Below are 10,830 nucleotides of genomic sequence, written 5' to 3'. Positions count from 1 at the left end.
CGTGTAGACGCTACATAATCGCTAACTCGAGTTAATGCTTAACTCGAGTTAAGGTTCGTCGTGTAGACGAGGCTAAAGATCGCGTCAGTAGTGCCACGGCCCGGCATGAAGCCAAACTGCATGTGGTCGATCCCCACTCTCTTCCTGATAAATCCCTCTACCACTCGCTCAAGCACCTTCATCACTTGATCAATCAACTTCAGGCACCTGTAGTTCCCTCTGTCCAGAGCATCGACCTTTCCCTTAAACAAGTTGACAATGTAGCTTTCCTGCCATTCAGTCGGAATCCGGCCCTCGGATATGATGGTCTCAACGAGACCACACACCAAGACCGCACCAGCTTCACCAGCAGGCTTCAGCATCTCAGCAACGATACCAGACACCCTTGTCTGTAGCTAGATTTAGTGTGTAGTGCGCAACCTTTAGTTTACCCTGTGTGATTTGTACGTGTTTTAGTGAGTATATAATATACGGTGAAACGGCAGTTTGTTAACTACATCCCTCTACTCTCATTTTATTCCTGCTTTACACACAATTACACGGCGCACATAGCACGCAAGCTACAGCGCACAGTTGTCTGGCAGCCGAAATTATCCAGCGACTACAATAACGATGTAGATAATCACGTCTTCTAGTGACATCATAATGCATGACCAGCTGCTGACATCATTGCATATCATTATTTCATCAAGTGAAAAATTTAATTAAGACCAAACAGACAGCAAACTGTAACATTTCTTGCTAAAACTTTGCAAAGTTCTTGACATAAGAGTGGAAGTTAAACAACACCTGCCTTCCATCATGCTGTGGAATGTTTGACAACAACGTTCAAGTTTCACCATTCACATCGTGACTAATGCTGACAATCTCAGCATGAAAACCTTATTTGGAAATAACAACCATACAGATAAAACTAATAATGTACGCAGTATAAGAAATTTTTTAGAGCCATGTGTTTATGAAAACCTTTGTACGTAAGTAGCCTTCACTTGTAAAACGTTTTCGTAACTCTTAAAACGCAAATAATAAAAACAAATATGTGACAAAGCAATTAAAAACAATTTAATCTTTTTCCTGAGGTAACTATAACAGATTGTGTTTAAAATGCTTAAACCTGGTAGGCCTAACCCCGTGGTTGCCCTAGCCACCAGTTATCAAAGACATATACCCCGACTAGATGACCATAATACGTACTACATGTTAAAAATGATTTGCTCATGATTGCGCATGTCACCACATCTCACAACCTTTCATCTAATTCTGCTGGGTTATAGACACCCACCACATGTACACGGCCCATACACACTATCAACCAGTGAAAAAAATACACAGGGGCACGGGGTGATTTAGCCCCCGAAATGCCAAAAAGAGCCCCGGAAATGCCAAAAAGAACCCCCGTAAATTTGCATAGAGTTCAATGCAAACCAAATTTTAGAGTGCTATTTCCATGCACGCGAGCTTGAAAAGTAGCCCCCGAAAAATAAATTATATTTTTTTTCCTGCTATCAACCTACCAACCACCTAGTCAGATGAGAATGTTAATGGGGTGGGGTCACATCATGCCACCACAGTGCCGACCTCAACATTCTGGCTCTGCCTCCACGTATTATTCCACTAGAGCAAGTGCGCTTAGCAATGCTTTGATACTTCAATACTAGATCGTATGTCTGCTTTCCTTATAGTCTGGCCTTTGTGTTTTTCAGCTTCTGTTGAAGAACTTTATAGTAGGCTGGGTGCACCTGAAGAACAAAATGAGCAGTCATGCATACACTGCAGTTATCATATTACATATACATCCATAAATGCACTGACACATATAAACTATTACATAAGTATTATATTTGCCAAAATATACTATAGTTTTTTCTCCCTGCCTGTTAATTTTGTCCTGCCTAGGTTAAAACTGCCTGTTAAATGCTCAGATTCCCTAAGGAGACATCTAACACTGATATATCACAGAATTAGCTAACACTGCCAATGCAGATGCGTGCACTTCTACCTCTGACTTGTTCATGGGTTCTTTCTGGACGGATTCGAAGATTCGTGTGTAGACGTTACCATCGTAGCAGCCCAAGACAGAGTTCAACATGACGTCTGGGTGCTCATATGCATCCATCAAAGCCACTGCATTGGGCCTATCATTGAAAACAACAGGGGATAGTGAATCACTGACTGACCAATCAGCTTTGCTAGACGGACAAGCAGCACTAGCCAATTGCAGTGATGCGACATGTTCTCAAATCACTGCTTAGTGACACAGTGCCATATAGTGGACATTTTAGCATACATAAGTACACACGCACGCACGCACGCACGCACGCACGCACGCACGCACACACGCACACACACACATGTATATTTATATATACAAACTAGGTGAGCTTAACCATTCAATAATACTCAAGGACGTTATTCTGCTTAAGACTACACACAACAGCATTTATATCAGGACTGATTATGAATAAAAAACGAACAAATGTTTTTTACCTTATCACCGTGAATGTTTGCAGCATCTCCTCCGCTGCCCACTGAGTTTGCTCAGCTGTCAGGACTCCTGCCTATCACAACACACAATTAGCTATAAAGATAACCTTAGATATCAAACGCGCAAAATTTACTGAGCAAAACCCATCAACAAATGAAAGCAACATGAGGTTGAGCAAAGGAGATTGCAAAATTTACCCTTAAATCTACATGGAAACATGTACATGCTTTTGTATGTGTAAATGATCGAATAATAATAATAATGATAATAACAATAATAATAATAATAATCATCATCATCATCATCATCATCATAATCATAATAATAAAAGCTTTATTGCATTGAAAGTTACTATTTAAATTTTTAAATAAAATAAGTTTGAAATAGTCTCCAGTTTGTTGAATTTTATTGTTTAGACCTGGTTTAACGTTAGTGTAAAGGTTGAATTTGGTAAAAATGAGAAATGATTCCATCTTTATACAAATTGCTTTAGTAGACAGGTCGAATGTGGGTAGCAATTACATTACTAACAAATCTAAATTGGAACTCCATTCGTCATGTGCCAACTTTCAATCTTTAAAAAGCAGCAACTAGAAGCGACAGAAATGCGCTACTGCCATCTATTACAGACATCTTGTAACCTCACGATCAGCTTGCTATCTCTCAGCCGAGCCCATAGAGCAGTCACACGCGGCGACGCTACAGCCTACATGCATCGGTTAACACTGCAGTTACTAGGTACACTCACCTGTAGGAACTGCCCACTGCTTCGCGTGATGGCATAGGTAGCCTGCAGGGTGAGGAGAGCTGTGAAGATGCGGGCAAGGTGCGGTGAGACGGTGAGGGTGGCGACGCCTGCAGCGAACGCTCGCAGCAGGTAGAGTTCACTGTGAGCCTTCGCCGCATCTACCAGCAGCACACTGCTGAGGTCATACGCCTCCATGGCGTCACGCGCCCCCGCTGCCGCACAACGCTCCATCCGCAGCGCCACGTGCCTAATCATCCTGCAATATGGTGGGGCAGACGTGTGAAACAATTGTGGATTTTGTGGTAATTGCAGCAAAATTGGCGTATATCATCTTAAGGGCATACTAAATGATTCACTGTTCACACTAAATAGTTCACCGTTAACAATAGCTCACTGTCTCAAGGTATCATCCTCCTCCACCCTTTGATCACGATTTGTTTCTTCTTACTGAGGGACATGGATTGCCAGTGACACTGTGCATGGTCACTGTCAGACTATCTCACATAATTATCAGTGGTATTTTCACCTCAACTTTACCTTTTTTAGGCATTATTTTAACCATTTTTAGATGGTGCAGATCGATTTGTTCAGGGCAGAAAAAAGACGAACGGACGACGGACGGATTTGCAAACACGATCGAAATGACGCGAGCACAGACTGCCTTCACTACTGCTCAGTCAGACGACAGGTGGGAAGCCATCGCTAGTGAATTCACTCAAACAAATTTAACATGAATGCAACAGTCATCATTAATCGTGGTATATCGGAGAGGTTGTGCCTGGCCAAGCCATTCATACCTTAGACATAAACGTTATTACAGAAAGCACTCTACTCAAAGGTATTCACTTGTCAACCGAATCATGAACGCTTCCGACAAGTTTATTTTTGCATTGGCTGTGAGGAGTGAACTTACGCAGCAGCCCTGCCTTCAAACGCCTTTAGCACCTTCGCGGGGTTGGCAAACTCGGCCGATGCTCTAATGTCCGACGTGTAGGCGGGCTGGCCGAGGTACTGGATGCTGTCTGCCACTCTTCTGCCAGCTCGTACAGCTGCCAGCTGCTTCAGCAGATGCCTATACGCAGAGAAACACGTCACGGCGTGCCAGCACGCGCGTTTGCTAACGGCACACGCTACTCTGGGTGCCGACATCACAATTACCGTCATTTTGACAGTTGTTTGCGCAGCTGCCATTACACAGGTTGATTGTTACTGTCGGCAGACGCTACAGCAGTTGCCGACGTCACTATTACCATCATTTTTACTGTTTTTACGGCTGTTTGTGTAGCTTGATTGTCACAGGTTGATTGTCGTTATCCTAGCTGGCTGCTCACCTTCCTGCCTCCAGGTACATGACTGTGTTTTCACCCTCTGCCGTGCACAGTGCCTTTGCATAGTCAGCGATGCCGGGCAGCTCGCTGGCAGTGAGGGCGCCGTGGCCGCCGCACGCCATCCTCACCGCGTCGCATCCCTGCCACGCCTGCTCCGAACACAGCGCCTTCAGCCCGGCCGACACCGAGTGAAGCTGAAACCATGCGAAGCATCAGTCAGACACGTCGTCGTAGCAATGCCTGCTCCGAACACAGCGCCTTCAGCCCGGCCGACACCGAGTGAAGCTGAAACCATGCGAAGCATCAGTCAGACACGTCGTCGTAGCAATGCCTGCTCCGAACACAGCGCCTTCAGCCCGGCCGACACCGAGTGAAGCTGAAACCATGCGAAGCATCAGTCAGACACGTCGTCGTAGCAATGCCTGCTCCGAACACAGCGCCTTCAGCCCGGCCGACACCGAGTGAAGCTGAAACCATGCGAAGCATCAGTCAGACACGTCGTCGTAGCAATGCCTGCTCCGAACACAGCGCCTTCAGCCCGGCCGACACCGAGTGAAGCTTATTCCTGTCACCTCATTCGTATTTCTGTTTATTCTTCTTTCTATTTCTTTTTTTGTTATTTCTCATGTCTTATTTCTGTTTCTGGCTCGTCTCTGCAGCTGAGTGCGGACGGCGTGTACACGCGCCGTGGCTCTGAGAAGGGTGGCTACGCGTCGATGGTGATGATGCGTGTCATGTTCATCGCGCTCTGCGAGGACAACCTGTCCAAGGCGCTGACAATCGCGACGCGCTACAGCTGTGTGGCCGACGCATGCACGGCTGCGGCCCGGGTGAGACAGCCACGCGCGCGCTCCGCTAGTGGAGATGCGGCTTGTAGCGGGGACTCGCTACAACTGTGTGCGCCGGCAGTGCACGCCGCGGCCCGGGTGAGACGAGCCACGCTCGCCGCTCCCTCTAGGGGATGCGTTTGTAGGGGGGACACGCTACAGCTGTGTGCGCCGGCAGTGCACGCCGCGGCCCGGGTAGACAGCCATGCTCGCCGCTCCGCTAGGTCGGATGCGGCTTGTAGGGGGGACACGCTACAGCTGTGTGCGCCGGCAGTGCACGCTGCGGCCCGGGTGAGACAGCCACGCTCGCCGCTCCCTCTAGTGGGATGCGGCTTGTAGGGGCGGACACGCTACAGCTGGTGTGCGCGGCAGTGCACGCCGCGGCCCGGGTGAGACAGCCACGCTCGCCGCTCCCGCTAGTGGGATGCGGCTTGTAGGGGGGACACGCTACAGCTGTGTGCGCCGGCAGTGCACGCCGCGGCCCGGGTGAGACAGCCACGCTCGCCGCTCCGCTAGTGGGATGCGGCTTGTAGGGGGACGCGCTACAGCTGTGTGCGCGCGGCAGTGCACGCTGCGGCCCGGTGAGACAGCCACACTCGCCGCTCCCGCTGGGATGCGGCTTGTAGGGGGACGCGCTACAGCTGTGTGCGCCGGCAGTGCACGCCGCGGCCCGGGTGAGACAGCCACACTCACCGCTCCCTCTAATGGGCTGCGGCTTGTAGGGGGGGAGGGAATGTTGATATAGCCAATATTGGCATTTATGGACCCTGTATACGAATCTTTAAGACATCCTATATAAACAGGTGGCCATTCAATGGGGGGGGGGGCGTTATCGTGTTACTGCCATTAAAGTGAAATTCCGGTAGTGTCTTTATAGAAACGTGTCTATTTTATAGCGATTACCCTAACACCAGTTTAACTGTATCGTAGTAGAAGCACATTTACAGCGTATTTAAACACGTTGGTATGGCCGTTCATATTATATCGTCATATTGAGTGTTCTCTTGTTGAATGGCTGCATGCTGGATTGTCGGGTGCATTATTTCTCCTGTGTGGTCGTCGCTCGTGAACAGGAGAGTCAGTCATTGCATTATCAGACGCAGCAGATGAACTCTTCCCTTGGATTGCCATGACCTTCTCTTTCCTATTTCTCCGAAACACGTAGAAGAGGTGTACAACGCCAGAACAGAGGAGATGAATGAAGGAAACTACTCCAACCTGGCCGAGGTAGAGACACGGGCGAAATTAGAACGGGGGGCGGGGCCCCACTCCTTTGCCCGTGATTCACAGGACACTACACTCTCCTTTTTGGCATGTCGTTGTCTGCCTGTGATAGTTAGAAAACCAAGTGACTGTTTCCATACATTCTTCCAACTGTACACTCGCACTAGATGTGTCTGAACCTTTTTCTCAATGTGTTTATCGCGTAAAAACCTCCATGTGATGGATTTGATCTTGATTGTTAGTGATTGATGATAATATGGCTACGACGTGTCCGACCGATGGTCTGCATGGTTTCAAGCTTCACTCAGTCTTTGCCGGGCTGAAGGCGCTGTGTTCAGAGCAGGCGTTGCTGTGACGACTCACTGACCGATGGTTTCGCATGGTTTCAAGCTTCACTCAGTCTTTGCCGGCTGAAGGCGCTGTGTTCGGAGCAGGCCATGCTACGACGGACGTGTCTGACTGATGTTCGTCCATTGGGTTAGCTTCACTCAGTGTCGGCCGGGCTGAAGGCGCTGGTGTTCGGAGCAGGCATTGCTCGACGACGCTGTCTGGACTGATGCTTCGCATGCGTTCAGCTGTCACTTCGGTGTCGGCCGGGCTGAAGCGCTGTGGTCTCGGAGCAAGCATTGCTACGACGAGTGTCTGATGATGCTTCGCATGGTTTCAGCTTCACTCGGATGTCGGCCGGTGAAGGGCGCTGTGTTCGGAGCAGGCCATTTGCTACGACGACGTTGTCTGACTGATGCTTCGCATGCGTTTCAGCCCTTCACTCGGTGTCGGCCGGGCTAAGCGCGCTGTTTCGGGAGCAAGGCATTGCGCCTACGACGACGTGTCTGACTTGGATGCTTCGCATGGTTTCAGCTCACTCGGGTCGGCCGGGCTGAAGGCGGCTGTGTTCGCGAGCAGCATTGCTACGGACGACGTGTCTGACTGATGCTTCGCCATGCGTTCAGCTTCACTCGGGTGTCGGCGGGGCTGAAGGCGCGTCGTGTTCGGAGCAGGCATTGCTACGACGACAGCGTGTCTGACTGATTGCTTCGCTGCTATTCAGCTTCACTCGGTGTCGGCCGGGACTGAAGGCTCTGTTTCGGAGCAGGCATTGCTACGACGACGTGTCTGACTGATTGCTTCGGCATCGGTTTCAGCTTCACTCTCGGCTGTCGGCTGGGCTAGGCCGCTGTGTTCGGAGCAGGCGTTTGCCTACCGACGACGTGTCTGACTGATGCTTTCGCGATGGTTTCAGCTTCACTCTGTGTCGCGCGAGCTGAAAAGGCGCATTGTTCGAGCAGGCATTCGCTACGACGACGTGAGCAGGTGTCTGACTGATGCTTCGCATGGTGTCAGCTTCACTCGGTGTCGCGCCGGGCTGAAGGCGCGTGTTCGGAGCAGCGTTGCTACGCACGACTGTGTCTGGACTGGATGCTTCGCATGGTTTCAGCTTCACTCGGCGCTCGGCGGGCTGAAGGCCTAGCGAAAAAAATACACGGGGAAGCTGGCGAGCGATTTTCGCCTCCCGTCAGCTTTCAAATGCGCTCTTGGTAACAACAATTACGAGAGCCGCGAAAATTTTGCGAAGCCTACGAGAAAAAATCGCTCCCGTTGACCACCGGCACGCGTTACGACCCATTCCTCCAACGTAGACAGCTAGGGTTATCCAAAACATCTAGAGCTGCAATGAACTCCCTCAACGCATGATTCGCCACACGAACAAAAACTCGCGATAGTCTATAAGAAATCAATGTGTTTTTATAACCGCACGTAACCAATAAGTTATATAATCGCAGCGGTTCATTGTGAGGAAGTTAGCGGCACGGGGACCGAGTGACACCTGGACACGACGTAGATCAAAGGCTGTTTTGGCTGAATTCGGCTTACGCTAGAAGTGGACTGTTTTTTTATCAGGGTAGATATTTAGAAAAATGTAAACTGTAATATTTGAATGATTCTAGGCACTTGATAACTTTGTGGATTGCGGGCCAGCATTGAATAGATCTATGCATGGGGTACCGTGGACTGGGGAAGAGAAAAAACGAAAGTAAAACCTTACCCAGAAGCTCCCCCGACATTCCTAGAGCATGTAAACATTATTTTGACGCAACTCTAATTAAGTTACTCAAGAGTTAATGAGAGCACTATTTGTCTTCATTAACTCCTTTGTTATGCGTTATGCTGTTTAATTCAATTGGTTATCTTTTATATAACTATTTTGTTACTCACTGGCTAGTAAATAAAGCTGACACCAAATTTTTGTGTCAGGTCCACAAAAAACTTTTCTGAACTTTCTTGAACTTTCTGAACTTCTGAACTTCTGAAACTCTTCTGAACTTTCTGAAGTGGTGGTCCTTAGCTGTCACTAGATTTTCAGCGCGAAAATTCGAACCCTGCACGGTGCCGGCTCGACAAATCGGCTGCCCGATGGCCCGGCGGCCAACCAAAATTCGCCGGGGCAGGGGTAGTTGAAAATTGCACTTCCCTGTTTCGGGGCAGCAAGTTTTTTTTTATTGAATGGCCTTAGACCATAACGATGTTGAATTAAAAAACAATGGCGAATGAGACAATTCAGTGCATAGCAGTCATACTTTGTACACAACACTGCAACAGCAACATGTAAACCCGCCCGCCGTGATTTGTCAGCCATTAGGAATAATTGTGACCTCGTCGATTTCGCCAGAAGCATAATCCTTGACTTGTTTGGGAAACCACCTTTACCGATTAATAGACACAATTTCTGGCTTCTGAGACATTATTAGAGTCAGTGCATCAAGAATTAAATGAAAATTTTAACAAAATTCATTGCCTTAATGAAAAAAGTAGCTCTGGCCCAAGCTTAAAATAGCCTCCCGTAAACAAAATACGAGCAGCTTTTTTTTTCATACAAAATTCAAAAAAAGAGCTCCTCGTAATAAAAAAAGTATTTTTTTAGGCTGCCTGAAGGCGCTGCTGTCGGAGCAGGCCATTGCTTACGACGACGGTGTCTGACTTGAATCGCTTCGCATGGTCTTCAGCTTCACTCGGGTCAGCCGGGCTGATAGGCGCTGTGTTCGGAGCAGGGTGGCAGGGATGCGACGCCCCGTGGCATGCGCGTGCGGCGGCCACGGCCGCCCTCACTTGCCAGCGAAGCTGCCCGGGCATCGCTGGACTTATGCAGAAGGCACTGTGCACGGCAGAGGTGCTGAAAACACCAGTCATGTACCGGAGGCAGGGCCAGCGTTGTGAGCAGCCAGTAGGATATACGGACAAATCAACCTGTGAACAATCAAGCTACACAAAACAGCCGTAAAAACAGTAAAAATGATGGTAATAGTGACGTCGGCCACTCTGTTAGCGTCTGCCGCACAGTAACAATCCAACCTGTGTAATGACAGCTGCGCAAACAACTGTCAAATGACTGTAATTGTGATCGTCGGCACCAGAGTAGCGTGGTGCCGCTTAGCAAACGCGCGTGCTGGCATTGCCGTGGGACGTGTTTCTTTCTGCGTATCAGGCATCTGCTGACAGCTGGCCAGCCCTGTACGAGCTGGCAGAAGAGTGGCAGACAGCATCAGTACCTCGGCCCAAAAGCCCGCCCCTACAGCGTCGACATTAGAGCATCGCCGGTTTGCCAACCCGCGAAGCGCTGCTAAAGCGGCCGTTTGAAGCAGGGCTGCTGCGTAAGTTCACTCCTCACAGCCAATGCCAAAATAAACTTTCGGTAAGCGTTTCATGAATTCGGTTTACAGTGAATACCTTTTTGAGTAGAGTGCTTTCTGTAAATACGTTCTATGTCTAAGGTATGAACGCTTGGCCACGGCACAACCTCTCCGATATACCACGATTAATGATGACCTGCGTGCATTCATAGTTAAATTTGTTTTTTTGAGTTGAATTCACTCTAGCGATGGCTCCCACCTGATCGTCTGACTGTATTGAGAGTATGAATGGCAGGTCTTGCGTCGCGTCAGTTCGGTCTGTGTTTGCGCAAATCCGTCCTCGTCGGTTCGTCGTTTTTCTGGCCCTGGAACAAATCGATCTGGCACCATCTATAAATGGATGTTAAAATAATGCCTGAAAAAAGGGTTGAAAGTTGAGGGGTGAAAATACACTGATAATTATGGTGATGAATATCTACAGTGACTGCACTCAGCGTGTCACTGGCAAGCCAGTCCTCAGTTAAGTAAGAAACTAAATCGTGATCAAAGGGGTGGAGGAGGGATGATTTACCTTGAGACAGTGAGCCGT

At 48.8% G+C, this 10,830-nt stretch overlaps 1 protein-coding gene across 1 annotated transcript in view; it reads right to left on the bottom strand.

The window, feature by feature from the left end:
- Positions 1-1,425: 1,425 nt before the first annotated feature.
- Positions 1,426-10,830, bottom strand: part of LOC106808375 (peroxisomal acyl-coenzyme A oxidase 1-like) — a 28,224-nt gene continuing 18,819 nt past the window's right edge. Inside the window, exons 12-17 of the mRNA XM_014811075.1 lie at positions 4,565-4,755; positions 4,147-4,305; positions 3,234-3,489; positions 2,488-2,558; positions 2,000-2,135; positions 1,426-1,739 (exon numbers count right to left, since the gene is read on the bottom strand). Coding sequence (XP_014666561.1) covers positions 1,677-1,739; positions 2,000-2,135; positions 2,488-2,558; positions 3,234-3,489; positions 4,147-4,305; positions 4,565-4,755 — 876 coding nt within the window. The 3' untranslated portion in view covers positions 1,426-1,676. The remainder of the gene's footprint in view (positions 1,740-1,999; positions 2,136-2,487; positions 2,559-3,233; positions 3,490-4,146; positions 4,306-4,564; positions 4,756-10,830) is intronic.

This window comes from Priapulus caudatus, unplaced genomic scaffold (assembly GCF_000485595.1).
Source record: "Priapulus caudatus unplaced genomic scaffold, Priapulus_caudatus-5.0.1 Scaffold271, whole genome shotgun sequence".
NCBI lineage: Eukaryota > Metazoa > Priapulida > Priapulimorpha > Priapulimorphida > Priapulidae > Priapulus > Priapulus caudatus.
Note: the sequence above shows the minus strand (reverse complement) of the source record. Positions and strands in the feature narration are given on the sequence as shown.